This window comes from Mchenga conophoros, linkage group LG14, assembly GCF_057382185.1.
Source record: "Mchenga conophoros isolate Kocher_MC1m ecotype Shallow Benthic linkage group LG14, M_conophoros_male_GT1.1, whole genome shotgun sequence".
Taxonomy (NCBI): domain Eukaryota; kingdom Metazoa; phylum Chordata; class Actinopteri; order Cichliformes; family Cichlidae; genus Mchenga; species Mchenga conophoros.
In genome coordinates, this window is record NC_140539.1 from 21,168,306 (window position 1) to 21,184,634 (window position 16,329).

General features: G+C 40.5%; 1 protein-coding gene across 3 annotated transcripts in view; it reads right to left on the reverse strand.

Moving 5' to 3' along the window:
• Positions 1-12,908: 12,908 nt before the first annotated feature.
• The window catches only part of limk1a (LIM domain kinase 1a), a 53,972-nt gene continuing 50,551 nt past the window's right edge, over positions 12,909-16,329 (reverse strand). For all 3 annotated transcript variants that reach the window (XM_085243340.1, XM_085243341.1, XM_085243342.1), the window contains one exon: positions 12,909-16,103. In XM_085243340.1, coding sequence (XP_085099466.1) covers positions 15,935-16,103 — 169 coding nt within the window. In that variant the 3' untranslated portion in view covers positions 12,909-15,934. The remainder of the gene's footprint in view (positions 16,104-16,329) is intronic.

A 16,329-nucleotide genomic window follows, 5' to 3' on the forward strand; every position in this document is an offset into this window, starting at 1 on the left:
CAGCGAAAAAGCAAAGACCGTTGTCAGCATTCACCGGGGTGCCAATGCCATTGTTGACAAATGAAGAAATAATGCTCTTAAGTGTTCAAGACATAACCTGTAAGGGATAATTTATTTATTTTTTAACCTTTATTTAACCTTGGAGTGAAGCGGTTTTGTGTGTCCTGGAAAGACACAGGCAGCATTAATCTGATGTCTTCTTGATGGCATGAAAACATGGATACCAGAGGGACCCTGCCTGGGATTGAAACCTTCTCTAGAAGGGGGGAAAAATTTACCTACTGAGCCTCCATCCTGCAATCGCTCCACAGCAAAATAAATAAATAAAAATTCCCACATGTTGGCAGTGGTCACTCCAGAGCCTTTTCTGCATATTTCTCATCACATCAGACGTTTCCCCTCCCACTGTGAGGTCTGATAATGACATTTAAAAGATAGCCTTAATTGTTATCTGCTTTAGTCGCGCATCCACTTAGAGTAAACTCCCTGACTTTACTCCCAGATGTACAGAGATTAGATCAAGGCATTTTGACTCTCAGCCCAGACAGCTGCCCATCCTTACAAACATCACGCTGGTTGATATGCTGCTTGTGCTGCATGAAATTCCTCTGCAGGTTCCTTTGTAATGCAACTACCACAGGGAAGAGAAGAAGCTACAGTGCAGAGCAACCACACTGAAATCAGGCCCGGGTCTTGGGGATGCTGCTGGGGGGGATAATTGTTGGTAAATAGACAAAAGCTCTGTTGTGTACAGAGCCCTTCCTTTATTTAGCTCCACAGTAGCTGCAAAGGAAATATGCTTTTTCCCCCTCTATGAACAAATGAAATAAATCACGAAACAATGCTTGAAGACCCAAAAATGCTAACATTTGTTTGAATGTTTTGCATGAGCTACAGTATGTGTGGGTGACTTTTCCTTCTATGGTATTTATTCACTCCAGATGAATACTGTTTTGTATTTTAATGACAGTATGAACTATATGCACACATGCTGAAACATAAGCAAAATGTATTTTCACTGGGCTGACTCCAGATGAATTGGAGATGACTGCACTCCAAACCACAGGGTGAAAAGCTAGAAGAATATGAGAGCTGTCCCACAGGGGTTAGAGGTTAGGACTGGATGCTTTAAATACTATAACTGTGCAATGAGAACATGGAATCTGGGTATGCCAAAAAATGAGAGCCACTCTGCAGATGTAAATTTCAGTTTGATTACAAACCAGTCTGAGCATAGTGGAAAAAAATGTGGCATATTTTCTGAAGATGGTTCTTAAACGAACAATTCCAAGTCTCCTAAACAAGAAACAGCTGGAGCACGGCACAGAATATGTTTATATGAAATGGTCTTTTTATTCCCCTTAAACCACAGTGGCCTGACCATACTGGCAACACCTGCCACTGTCTCATCGCCTGCCTCAGGTTCTCCCTGAAAGATAATCTCAGTCAGAAAAACTGGTAATCTCATTGGTTTAAGCATATCACGCATTGTTAGCTGAGTGCTGGGACCTTAGTGGGGGCCATGGGAACTGGGCTGAGATTATTTATAGCAAGTGGGAGGATTGGCAGGGGCCACTTCAGTGAGGCTTTAGAGGAATGTTTAAGGTCGCCCTCTGACCAAAACTTCTGCAGAGTGCTCAGAGTGGAGGTTGGAAAGCAAGCTCAGGCTGACGTGGGACATCTGCAGATATGAAGCCGGTTAGCTTGAGGGCTGGGTGAGCAAGCCCAGCAGGGATAGGAAGGAAGCAGTGAGCGCAGGAAGTTGGGATTTCAAAGTAGGAATGAACAGGGTGATTCACAAAGGCATTTCCAACATTAGTCTTCAAGCAGCTACTCCAGAAAGATTAGCAAAGGAATGCATACATAAAGAGGCAATAGATAAGCCTAAAATCATGAAGTAACTTAGACAGGAAGTCATATCAGCATGAAGAATCATCTTAGTGCTAAATTTCAGGCTGTTGCTGGAGGTAGAGTACAGCTGTTGGATAAACATCAACATTAACAGTAGTTCTATCTTATTCCAGTGTCCCAGCAAACTTTGACAAGACCTAAGCTGAAGCAGCTAAATGAACATTTTCCTGGAAACCTGATGGCCAAAGGCTTGTGGTCCATACCAAAAGGGTTAAAAAGCTCTCAGCAGCTGCAGAGTCACTGCTCCACACTATTTACTGTGTCAGTCCTTCACTTTTTATTTTCTAACTTTACTGCACGAATAAAGATAAAAAAGTCCAGAGAAAAAGGATAAGGCCTACTGGACTGCATTATTTTATACTGTTCTAGGGATGGACCGATATACAGTATTGGTCCGATCCTTACTTAAATTACTGGATCGGATATCAGGGAGAAATAAAATTTTTTTTTTTTTTTTTTTAAATTTGATCTATTAAATATCACAAAAGCAACTCACAAAACTTGCGACATGGCGTAGCCCAGGAAATGACCTTAGCACGTTGGAGCAGTATGAGTCACATGAAAGAGCGGCTGTTGCGTCCGAGACCTGTCGGCGGTCTTGAGTTACTTCACACTGAAAGCATCTGGAACCTCGCTACGTGCTGCCAAATCGGCTTTTCATCTCCAAGCAAGCTATTCCAGTTAAGTAAAGCAAGTGTGTAAGTTCATCTCTGAATGTTTGTAAAGCATTCCTACGTTTAGCTTAACAACCGATATATGGGACACGGATGTCTGTGCATTGTCATTGACCGTGCAATGGATAGACTCAAGTTTTACTTAAAAAAAGCCTAAACAAAACTGACTGTGTTGCAGGCTAAATAGTTCCGTGGTTCGAAAAAACAAACAAACTATAAAAAACACGTTTTTTTTTTTTTTCATACCTGTGTTAAGTTTCGTATAGAATTGACACAAAATTCAGTCTCAGGTTAAATGTGATACAAAACAGCTTACACTGACTTCAATCATGATAAAAGATGAGTGTCATGAAGCCGTGTTTGCATTTATTTGCACTTCTTTCCACTCTGGATGTCTATTTATCAACATAAATAGCTTTAAGTACAAATGGGTCCATTTGTTGTTGTTTTTTCGTTGTTGAATATAAACATTATTTTGTGCTGATATTGCACTTTTTCCAGAACCAGAGTTTTTGAAATCTGCAAAAAATGGCATTTTAAATTACTTTTGGAATCTTACTTTAAATACTTAGATTTAAAGTTCTACTAAAAGATTGGGGTGCAGAGTATTTTTTTGCATACAAGTGTAACAGAAGAGTTTTAGTGTTTTTTCTTTTTAATAATAAAATTTAAAAAAAAAAAGCTGTACAGTATAGATCACACGATACCACTTTTTTATGTCCGATACCGATATCATAAATTTGGATATCTGCCGATACCGACATGAATCCGATATATTCTATTTTATAATCAATAAAGCATTTTTTAAATATCCTGCAGCATTTTGTATAAGTTCATAGTCAAATTTAAATGCCTGTGTATCCCCCTTATATTATATTCTTATATTTCACTTTCATAATGGCAGAAAAGCATATTTGTAGCCTGTCTTTCAGTGGAAAAACTTCAACATCAATATTAAACAAAAGATGGCGTCTAATGCTGACAAAAAAATCCCTCCATTATCTCTTCTCTTTCACCACCCTTTTACTGCCGCGTTACCGCAGCCTTGTGTTCAGTGAAGTGTTGCGTGCCTGCTCCCTAACACGACTGTTTGCCATCGAATGAAGCTGAAAAAAGCCCAGCAGGCTGCCTGTCAAAGCCACACCCACGGGCAAAAACAGTGTCTGCATTACACAGGGAATCTCACTACACGCTCAGAGAATGAAGCCCACACACTTTGCACAGATACACAGAACGATGGGTCAGCTTTCACTGATGAGTCGTACATCATAGTCTCAATAAAACAGCTTACAGAAGAGAGATGTGCTACTGCCAAGGGATTCATTGAGAAAATGTAACTGAGGAGAGAATATAATGTTCATATTTGACACTGTATGTTAGCTGAGATTCATACGATAACACACATCATGTAAAGTAAACCAGGTGTGCAAAAATTTTTATCTCCCGTTTCCCTTTCTCAAATACTGAGTGAGTAAAGCAGCAATGAAGACTGAAAAACTACTCATCTGTTGTTTGGTCCTCATTATAAATTTGTGGTTTTATACACTTTATTCGTTTTTGCCTTAATTATAATCATTTAAGTTTTGCACAGGGAAGAATAATGACTTTAAGGGGAATAGTACATGCAGGCCTCACAGTTAATTCTCTATGGATGCATCTTGTGGAAACTCAAGAAACCACAGCTGAAATAAGTTAACAGTTCTGATAATTACTAGATCAGAGAGGACAGTGGGGAAATAAAGATACTTTATATGTGTCATACACATGCTAAATATCAAACCTGTAACATAATCTGCGGTTTTAGCGTGTTTAAGTCAGAAAAGCAACATTTTCTCAGCACAACCGGACACACCGGCTGACACTCCCCGAGCAAGATTCTATTGGAGGTTTCTTCCTGTTAAAAGGGAGTTCTTCCTTCCCACTGTCACAAAACAGTTACCATTCATTTATTTGATTTACTTGCTTGTTTTCAATTGGACTTTCTTAACGCCTACTGATGTCGTTTTACAATATTCACACAGCACCAGGCCCTTGGTGCAATTTTCAAACTCTTCACTCTCTAATTTGTGGCGACTCAAGCAAATTTCCATCACAGCGCCAATGATGATTGGATGATGAAATGGACATAATATATTAGGAAATTTAAAAAAAAAAGAAAAAAGAAAAAAAGGGATTCATAAGAAATCTTTTTCAAAAACATAAAGCTGTTAATAACCGCTGTATGTGTGACGAAGTCCGTGCGAAGTCTCATTCAGATTGATCAACCCATTAAGGTGGAAATGGGTTACATACAGACATATATACATAAATATGCTATGATCATTATAGTAAGAAGACAGCTATGGAACTATCTATGTTAAAGTTTTGCTTGCTAAAGAGAGAGAAGTTTTTAAGACATTTAAGTAATGGTAAGGCTTGATTCAATTTTCATTTGTACTTATTTAACACCCCACTGGAAAAACAAGACAAACAGAATGTAATCATTCAACATTCCCTGAGCTATTTTTACTTCACAATGACAACAAGTAGTGCAAGTGTGTCTTTAACAAAGAAATGGCTGTTAATTGACAAACAGGCGTGGTGCAGCATAAACTAGACATTCTGCATTTCCAGTTTCTAAGTTAACCCAAAGAGAGCGTGCACAGTTGCAGCAACAGCAGATGAGAAAAACAGACGCAGCCAAAGGAGAATCAGAGGAGAGAGGGAAACCGGCATCCGCTGCAGTCGCTAGCGAGCTAATGGGCTAATAAACTCCAACTATAGAGCGCCTGCATGTTGGCTGCAGTGGCAAGCAGCAGCTGAAGCCTCAGAAAGCTAATGGCTAGTTGAGTAAAAGCCACAGAGGAATGCACCATGCTGATGTGTGTGTGGAGAAGTTCTCTCAAGAGAAGCAACCGTCCTTTTCTACATGCTTTCCACAGCTGGTACTGCCCATCTGACGTCTCTGTGTCTGTGTGCGTGTGTGCATGTGGCATTTTTAGGGTAACAAAAGGAAGCCACAGCCACCCTCTTGAACCACCACACCCCACAGTCCTGCGTGGTTTTACAGCCACTGGGTGTGGGTGCAGGGGAAGGGTGCTTTATTTATGTCAATCTGGACCTAATGATGGCTTTCAGATGTGTAGATACAGTAGACTGTGTTTAATGAGAATAGCAACAATGGGTGTGGTTTGAAGAGCGAGAATTAAGATTATGCAGACTCGGACCATCTGCTTATTTAATCACATACCCAACGAAAGATGTGCCAAACCGTCAGGAGAGTAACGAGCGAATGCTGTCATCCAGCCAGGAGCTACAGCAGCAGCAGCCGCCACTTCTCGGCCTTGGACAGATGCTAGAAGTTTCCTCCCTAGGTGTTGTTCCCTCTGTCAACACACCCTGCAGCTCTGTCACACAGGCCAGGAATGCAGCTGAGAAAGAAACCGGGGTTTGTCACACCCACGCAAATCCAACCCCTCTCCACTCGTCTGTGAGCTGCTCGGGCTGGAAAACAAACACCCCGTCGTCCTCCTCCTCTTTCATCCCCAGTCAGTGGGGCCAAACACAGCTGTGGGGTTTTGGACAGTGACATCAAAGGAGTAAAGCAAAAGCATTGGTGGGTTTTGACACTAAGGTGACAGTCATCTGGTTGCTGGAAAGCTGATCACACTTGACTGCAGTCACTCAAACTGCAGCACAGGTTCAGGAGAGCTGCTGACTCCAAGTTTCACTTTACATATTTGAGTGTCTACAGTCGCCCTTTCATCATCCAACAGACAAAAGAAAAAAAAGAAAGCTGGAACATGTAGCAGATTCTCAGCTGTCACTCTGCAGAACATGTGGAACAAGAAAATCTGGGCTCTGTGAACACACCCATTCACATGAAGCCAGGTGAAAAGCCCAGACCATTTCACACTCAAAGTATTCACAGCAAAAAAAACAAAAACAAACACAAGATGAGGGAGAGCAATTTGTGAAAAGAAAAGTGACTTCTGATCTGAAACTGAACAACAACTCCGACTAGCAGGGATAAAATGCCCTGACATCCACAAACCACAATGTCCTCATTTTGGTGAGATAATCAAGGTCAAGCCTAGCCTCATCAGCACCCTACTTTGTCTGTGGTTGTAGGATTTAAGCAAAAAAGGATTTCTTACCTCATCATCTGGTCGGAGGAAGATGACATCCAACACAGGTCGGACACATAGGGGAGGAGAAGAAACACATAAATACCAAAATGTTTAGTCATACAGACAAATCATGAGCAACCCTGAAACTTAGGAGAATATTTAAATGCAAAGAAAATGCTGATTATCTAAGAAGTGTTACCAGAAAACACAAAATGCTCCAAAACAGTCTCAATATTCAATCAAGTAATTCAAACAATTTTAAACAACACTCTCAACGACAAAAAATAAATAAATAAAATAACAAACAAGTAAGCAAAAATACATGGAACACCAATATATATTTGTAAAGCATTCTTTTGAAGATCGAAAATAATTGACACATTTTTAGATTCAATCATATTCCCACAATTTAACCACAACAACAAAAACACATCTTTGTCTCTTTCTTTCTGGTGCCAAGATATTTAAAAAGGTTTCAGTGACATGGGTCAACTTTTACTGAAATACACACAAGGGATAATGAATAAAATTTTGATCCTGTTGGCTGTTTAAGCCTGTGCAGGTTGTACCCTACCTCTCCAACTTTGAACTTAGATAAATGGATGGATGGATGGGTGGGTGTTTGAAAAGCAACAACATTATCATGTGGCTTGTGGTAAAGCTCAAGTGAGGATGCTACAAGCCCGCATGCTTAAAGGATGGAATTTAGTCATCAGTGTCGGCACATTTGTGTTATGTAAATAATTTGGGGCAGAGGCTCCTGGTGGGTTTACAGAGTTGGAGTGGGCTAGCCAGGAGTTTAGTTTGACAGAAAGCAAGGAAAATAACATTTGAAAACCAACTTCCACACAGAAGTCTTGTACTGGTGAAAGGTTCAGATAAAAATAGCATCAAACTGGCACCAATCTCAAAGTCTAGCACTTTTGAAACATTTGGCCACTCCAGTAATTAGTCATGAGCAGGCGACGATCCAAATTATTCATGAGGTTTGCCATTTACCGATTCCTTCAAGTCTTAAGAGGCAAAACAAATTTCTTTACTCCAAGCTGCCCATCCTGGAAGGCTTCCTGGCACGATAACAAATATTGATTCACTGCTTTAAACTCAGGACCATCTCTGCCTGTGAGCGTGCAGAGCAAACTGAGACACAGGTCACGGAGCTGAAAGATCATTATAGCCTCTGCCACCATTTACAACCACTTCAATAAGAGCAGCAACAGGAGGTGGTTTAGTCAGTCCTGCATATGGACAATATATAATGTATGAGCTGCATATTACTGCTGCTGCTCTTTAAAACCAAACTGAGCAGCATGTGTTGATTCCAGAAGCACCAAATTACTGTGACATGATGGCACGGTTAACAACAAACGGATAACTTTAACATTCACACTCACAGCTCTCCAAAAATATCTGCAAATTTTGGAATGAAAACATCTAATTATGGACTCACAGAACTACAGTAGTGTAAAAGCTACTTGGTTCACTTCCTAATTTTCTCTCTCTTGACCTACATGCTGAGATCCTCCACCAGCGAGGCTGTCAGCACAGCCAAAGCAGGAGGACAAGGCTTTCCCTGAGGAACACTGTGCCACCTGTCCCAAACACCCACTGTCAGCCATGGAACCCATGCTAAGAAGCTCCCAGCACACAGTTTTCATGCTGATGTTAATGCCAAAGGAGGCTGGAAGCTCTGCAGTTGCTGAGGCCAGGTGGAGATGCAGTGCTTCCTAAATGCTTCCACCTTGCAATAATACCACTTACAGCTAACTGTGGAATATTTAGGAGGGAAGAAGCTAAGTGCTGGATTTTATACACCAGCAACAATGGGACTAAACGAAACACTGGAATTCAAAGATTAAGGGGTTTGGCCCAATACCTCTACGATGTATAACAAACCAAACACTGCATGATTAACTCTGAGGGATCCAAATGTTTAAAAGAGTTTAAAATTGCCCTCAAACCTTATTTGTCTTCTAGTATGCATCCTGTCTTATCTATTGTGTAACATTTGGTTTAGGAGTAATATATCTTTGGCATTTAACAGACTGAGCTCTATTAAAGCTTGGGCATTTTATTATGGATACAAATCAAATAGAAACAGCTCTGGGTTCACTTTGGATAATTTTAGACCCACATCACTCTGACTTCTTCCCAAAATATTTATCCTTCTTTCAAACAGAGTGAAAAAGTGTATTTAGCGCATACAGTACATCTGGTATATTTGTTAATTAAACCCAGTTACATATGTTTACAATAAACTAATTGTTCTATTTTATTACATGCCAGCAGTTCTGAAAAAAAATGACACCTAAGAAAGTGTTTCCATGTCCTGCTGCTTGCTCTAACATTTGAACTTAGAACTATGCTGTGAAATCTAAAGACTCCACAAAAATTATTTATCAGGGATGCAGAAGATCTGTCTCTGGACAGTCTCATTTCCTGCAACAGGGATTTGGGTCTTATTGTGTATTAAAGGGCTGTTTTATTGCTTAAATCGGCATAGTAGTATAACCTTACTACTACTTAGAGCAGAGACACTGAGCACAGACCTGACAAAGTAAAAGGTTCACTGCATATTTCTAATCATCTGGGTGCAACATATGACATGAGCAACACACGAAAAGAATATCATATGAACGCTCAGCACAAGAGCACTCATCACCTCCCACTTTCTTTTCGCCATGTTTGTATCCATTACACAACCCTTCTGTGCATACAGTACACCACAGGGCAGCTGTTTCAATGAGGGGAATGTTTCAGCTCAACTGCAGCCTCCGGTACTTCACATCACAAGATCACTGTGCCCAATAAACTACTCTCTGTACCCACACCGACACGATAAGATACAGGTGAGATTCAAACTGTTTACAACAGGGAACCAAATCTATTTGATGTCAAGAGAACACAATGTGTCCACAAATTTCTAAAATACCACTGAAAAAGACAAACTTTACAAATATCTTGGCTTAGAAAAACCCAACAGTGGAGCCCAATGTTTGGTTTTGGGCTGTCGAATGCCGTTCCACAACATCCAAAGGAGAAAGAAAAACATAAAGGTGTCAGTGAAAAGCGATCTGAGGCAACAAACTGAACCAGAACTTTTTGTTTTATGGTGATGGTGTAATATACACTCCAAGCTCTCCATCCATCTCCCCAGTACAGTCATTTTGCCTCTGTACTTCACCACACTGGTTTTATAATGACACAATGAAGCTGTGGTCCTTATCTGCATTAACCCTTTCAGGGCACATAGCTACACTAATTACCAGCCAAGTGAAGGCAGCTGGATGGGGAGGAAACTCTGCACTTGATGTCTATAGCCCCCCTTCCAGAGTTTTGTTAAACCTCTTGAATTAAAGCCAAATGTCTCCATTTTAATCACCTCGTAAAGGCTCATTTCAATCCTTTGATGCTAAGCACAGCAGATTACAGAGATTAAAAAAACAAAACAACAAAAAAAACCCCCAAAAAGCAAAAAAAACACTGTCACTGTCCAAATATTTATGGAGCTGACTGCAGATCTGCGTAGTCCAGAAATAGTTCGGTGTGGTGAGTCTTTAGCTGCAGAATTATAGTGCTGTCGTCCCGTGTGGAGCTCAGGCTGCTGCCAGGCTTTCCAAGGATTTTTCATTCAGCGGGACGAAGTGTACCCTCAATCCTGTCCTGTCTGTCTGAGTAGACCCATAAAAATAAAACCTGCACTTATATCACCGGCTTACAACCCGGAGCTGTAGCCAAACAGACCTGAGATGATGAAGATTGTGACGATTTGTGTGTTTAACTGATTAAATTATAACAATAATACAGTTTAAAAGGAAGGACATGTGATTATTTATTTATTTTTTCTTAGGTAGGTCCTATTCAGAAAGTAGACGAGCATCTCCGCATTCAGTGTCGGATGTGAGGACTCACCGTGGTTGAACATTGCGGACCGAAACCGGCTGTTGCTGGATGAATTTTCCATCTTAAAGTTTCACTGAGCGCCAAAGGCCGCGACCTTCTTCTTCTCTTTTCCCCCCTCCTCTTCTTCGTCGGTATTTTCCTTAATTTTCTCTCCGAATCTGAACCGTGACTGTAAAACACTCGCCTGCGTGCCGTAACCGGACAAACCCGTGTCTACACATACATACACACACACTCTCTCTCGCTCGCTCTCTCTCTCACACACACTCTCTCTCCGTTCGCGGTTCAAACTGTCGAGCCGCCTCCTGACTGCCAGCTCGGTGACGTCAGAGAGCAGCCGCGGTTGCCGCAGCATCGTCGGAATGAAAACAATCGCACGTGGATGCGCGTCGGGAAGAACGGTCACGTGCGTCTCAGAGGAATAAACTGCAGCACTCCGGGGAAGCTGTTAGCATCGGAGGAGGACAGGTAAACACAGGTGTGTGTGAACGTTGGAGCGTCACAAATAACGACAAAGCTAAACTCCGTTTTTTTATTTAGTTTTTACTTTATTTAGTATTTCTTTTTGAGGGAGGAGGCGGTGATTAGTTGGGGGTCATTTCCGTCTATCAAAATTCTACAATCGAACAAAAGTATTGTAAACATATGACGGTGACGCGGTTCAGTTTCGCAAAATATTTGACATGATGTGATTGAAGTGTAGACATCCGGCTTTGATTCAAGATGTTCACCAAAATATTGCACTTAAATTTGGGGGGGAAATTTACTTATTTTAAATATTATTATTTTCAGTAGCTAGATGCTGTTTCCACCCATAAGATGCTTTGCCAGCTTAGGCTGAAACATTCGTCTAACCAGCCTAAAATTTGAGCTTTTACATGTGTATTTATTAGTTAGTGCCAATCTATAATTAATTGATTTTGATGTATAAACAGGTTCAGGTTACTTTATTTGTATCCATAAGTAGATTTGTTCTGTAATCCTGAGTCATCAATCCTCACATGCACAGTTTCAACACACAGCAGACAACATAAGCATAGTACAAAAAGATTGAAAAAAGAACTAAATCATTTTGAGCATTCAGTAACCCACAAAGTAAAAAGGCTACAATTTGTTCATCTGAGTGATGGCTGCTGGAGTAAAGCTGTTTTTAAACTTTGTTCTGCACATCCAACCCTTGCAACTGTTTGATGTACACTAATCAGCCCGTTAGACCACTTAAGAATCTGACTGTGAATCTTCTCTTTATAATTAAAAATGAAAACCGTGACTCCAAGTAAGGGAATAAAGCAGGATACAACTTCAACTCTTTCATGGTTCTCAGACATGAAGATCTGCAGTTTGTATCGTCTCAGATTGGAGTCAGCTGAAGATCTGTGAAAAGTGTTGATGTGACAAAGCAACACACTTGAGGGTGACACCTCGTTGAAGCTGTGATAACTGCATTTCTCACTAATTTCTTACTTACATACTCTCATTTTAGAATCTGAAAACTGCACCTCCACAACTCAACACTGAAATTCATGCTTAAATAATAAGACTTCAGCAGTACTACAAGAGTAGATTTGCTTTTAGCTGGACTGTTTCTGATTTAATACAATTATCTTTAAACTGTGCGCTTTAATTTAAGAAAAAGCTGTAAACATGTCTTCCACTCGTGCTGTGTTTGTTTATTGTTTTTAACAGTAGTAGTGACAGGTGTATACTGCTAACTGTAAATGAATCTAAATGATGAGCGGATATAATAAGAGACACATGGTGACATCTGGTGGTTGCTTTGTAAACACTTTTTAAAAATACTCATTCCCCTCATCATCCCAAGTTGAAACAAGCACTATTTTTATCACTTTAATGTTGCCCACACAGTTTCTCTGCAGCTAGTGCTGATACTGCTCTCCGAGATAAGCGCATGTCATCGGAACAACCATATTTAGAGCTCACTGGTGCTTCAGTAGTGGAAGGAGGTTAATCGCAGAGTGAATATAGATATAATACTGCACAAAAGCCTTAAGTGACACATCATTTTTTATATACATCACTTCAGAGGAACCAGAACTATTCCTGAAGACTGCTTAAACAAATGACAAGAAAGCTGCTTGTTCATGCCGTGTTGGAGAATAAAAGTGGTCAAGACAAATATTGACTTTCAAGCTTGGATCTCTGTTGTTGCCTTATATACAGTATTTCTATGCATGTCTGCATATTTCATTAAACTGCTGCAAACATTTCCCATTTTCCTCGCACCATATAAAGAAACAAAGGCTGCCTCCAGACTGTTGCATAGTATTGTGTAAGAAGAACAGACACCTGGTTTATTTTAAGGAGCAACAGTTTTATTTGTAGCTGTGACAAAATGGAAAAAAAAAAGTTGCCTCCTCAGAGTCTAAACGTTCAGGATTAAAGTGCAGAATTGTTTTCACAGCTTGTGTAAAAAAAAAAAAGAAAGAAAGAAAGAAAGAAAAAAATTAAATAAGACAAAAAAGAAATATCAAAATATCAAAACTAACAATGGAGATCTGGAAAATATAAATACGTTACAGAACAAGATGAAATCTCATACAACGTGGTTTCAGCAACGATAATCAACCCACTTGAATCAGGCTTGCACTTATGATACATTAAAAAAAGGGAAATCAGTTCATGGTTTCAAATCGTTGGCAAGGCTAGCTTACAACAAAGGCACAGCATTGTTCAGAGGTAACGATCCTTTGCAAAGAAGTGCTGCGGCGACATTCTCGGCGATCATCAACACTTCCTCACAGACACGCCTAACATGCTCAACATGGCTCAGACAGGGATGGAGAAAGAAAATTTGCCCACGGACGAACACATAAACTGGGAGGAGCTCACTTTACAGAAGCGTATTTGTGTTACGAGCGTACATACTGACATAGTTTACATGTTTTCTCAGTGTCGGTGCTGAGGAGCGGTTTTCTGCAAAGCTGCTGGATTAACTGAATCAAGAAAAAGCTCCAGAATATTACGGCCCTGAGCCAAAAAGAGTACAATGAAAAGGTGAGGAAGTGTTCTATTGTCAGAAAGACCAGCAGTGGTTGCATCCTCTGTGGGCGTCATACATGGAACAAGCAGTCAGAAACAACACAGAACATCATTCGCAAAGGACTGGTCTGTAGGCAGCAGGCAGAGCCGGGACATCTCATCCTCACGGTAGCAAAAGCTTGGAAACTTTAGCTTTATTTAGGTAGAAAAAGTGGTGCTGAAACGAAACTATTAGCAATATTACCTCAGATATATGAGAGGAGGGGTTGACGAATCTGCTGCCAAAAGACAGTATTTAAAGTTTAACCGTGTAAATGCATCTTCATAATAAATCAGAAGCACGCTCCAAACACGGTACAGTTTGCTATCGAGAGGATGAATTTCCCGGATCCCATTTTTTATAGTTAAAAGGCTCTATCAGTGTCTTGCATTCATATTTCAACCTGAACTGACATTATTTCCTTATCACAAGTAGCCCAAGAGAGAAAAATTAACAAACGTGGCTTTAAATAGCCACTTGGTTATATAGTGCAAATCAAAGTACTCAAATGTGTACAAAAAGATTTCAGTGGGTATATAGCTATTAAAAACAAAAAGAGAGAGAGGGATGCTGTGTTTTGTTTTTTCCTTTTTTTAAAACCCCGGCTTACTCTGTTTACACTTTTTGTCTTTCTTTTATAATTTTTTTTTTAAAATCTCAAATAAAGACAAAAATAACTCTGTTCAGAAGCTGAGCAGACCTAGCAAGAATATCATGCAGCTTGTGAAAACATCAGCAGGATTAAAAAAACAAACAAACAAACAAACAGATATAAATGTCTCATGTTAGAAGGTGCAAAGGAGATTATTTCTGAGGATGCACACAGACAATGGAAGGAATACAGTGATATTTACAGCCAGCGTTTACATGTAAACAAGAGACAGAGGTGTGAGACAGACAGCTGACGTAATGAGGCAGTACCTTAACTACTGTACAGTACACGAGAGAAGAGGGAACCCTTAAGAACTGCTTGATTGCTCTCAAAACCACATATAATTGTAGTAGTCTTAGAGTTTCAGCTAGTTTAAAGCCATTTGATGCGATTAGATTGATCCAGTATTATTTTAACGTTTATTCCAGCGGACATCTGTGGCGACACAAAAGCTCGCAGGTTGACTGCTGCTTTTTCGGATAGAGAGAAAAGACGAAAATGTAACATTTACGGGGTTTAAAATAACGTTTTAGGGATTAAGATTGCACATACGTCGAACAGTAAAAGCCCCAAACCTGCCACAGTGGTGGAAATGTAGAAAGAGAAGAGGGGGGGAAGAAAAAAACCTTTCGGCTGTGCCTTTTTAACTGCAGTCAAACCTCTACTCTCCATTTCTGGTCGGCCAATAAAAATATGGCAATGTCACGTACGTATATAAAATATGTCTGTACATTTACTATATTTAAAACATTTACATTGTCATAGGTTATGTACACTGCTAAGTCTTTAAATGTCGGTGCGGATGAGATATGCCAACGGCTCTTAAAACTGAGAGACAACGTACCAAATCTAGGCCAAAAAGGGGTGCGTGTACCTCCATGTGAAAGTCAGTGCTACACAAGAAATAGGGGAGAGGGGCAGCAACACAAGTAGATTAGTGGTTTGTGACCAAATGAGGTCAGAGGGACACGAAGAACCAGGATTTGCCCTGACAGCATTATTTACAGTCATGCGCTCTTCTGTGAACTATTTAAAGCTTGAAAGGGTTTGCTTCATGAGTCGATCTAAACCTCTAAACGACACACACAGACATACACACACACTCACACTCCCTCTTCTTTGACGTCCAAACAGAAAGCAAAACCAAACCTGCAAACACCTACTGCACAATATATTCTGTAGATGCCTAAAGTGAAGGTCTGCTGTATGCATTGTTTTTAGGGGTGGGGGCGGGGGGATTATATTTCCACATGAACATACACACTACAATAGTACAGCAAGTATTCTTGACCTGGTATGACCTCTAAAGTTAAATCTACATGATTCGAGAGCTGATTTGTGATTTGAAAGTCGGGTCTGATTGCATATGATGTGCTCCATTGTAGCTTCAGGTGCAGCAGAATCAAGCAATTCTAATTAATGTCTCTTGATTTTACTTTGAAAGTCAATATGTGTGCGCAGGTGGCTTTCTCAGTTTGACATTTTTCCCCCTGAGTCTATTTACTGAGCCTGAGCCAGTCTGCTCCCGCAAACACGGAGGGGTATTTACATGACTCCTCCGCCCGCTGCGCCAATCCAGGCAAGGTGGTCGCCACCCCTGTGGGGGTTACTGATAACGTCCCACTTGTCCCTGTTTTGCTCGGGTCTACTCTGGCTGCTCGGGGTGGGTGTGCAGGCCGTTCTCAGGACGTGTTATGCTGTGGTGCTCCCAGAAGGCCTTGTGCAGCTGATCCACTTCGGACATCAGGGGCAGACCGATGTCCAAGTGCATCTTTAGGTTCTCCAGCCACTCCTCCAGTTTCGAGAAAGCAGGCCTGTGTATTAAGAAAGCAGACGGACACCACAGTTTGTAAACCTCTCCAATTTATTTGTATTTATCAAGTTCTTTTGTTATAAATTAAAGGGACAGTTCACCTCAAAACACAATAAAACTTGATTTTTTTGCTCAGAATTGAAAAATCCAGGTACCTGACGGGCATTTACTTGAGTTAGTCATACAACACAGTGAAGGATTTATGCTTGTTTAATCCTTTTAATGTG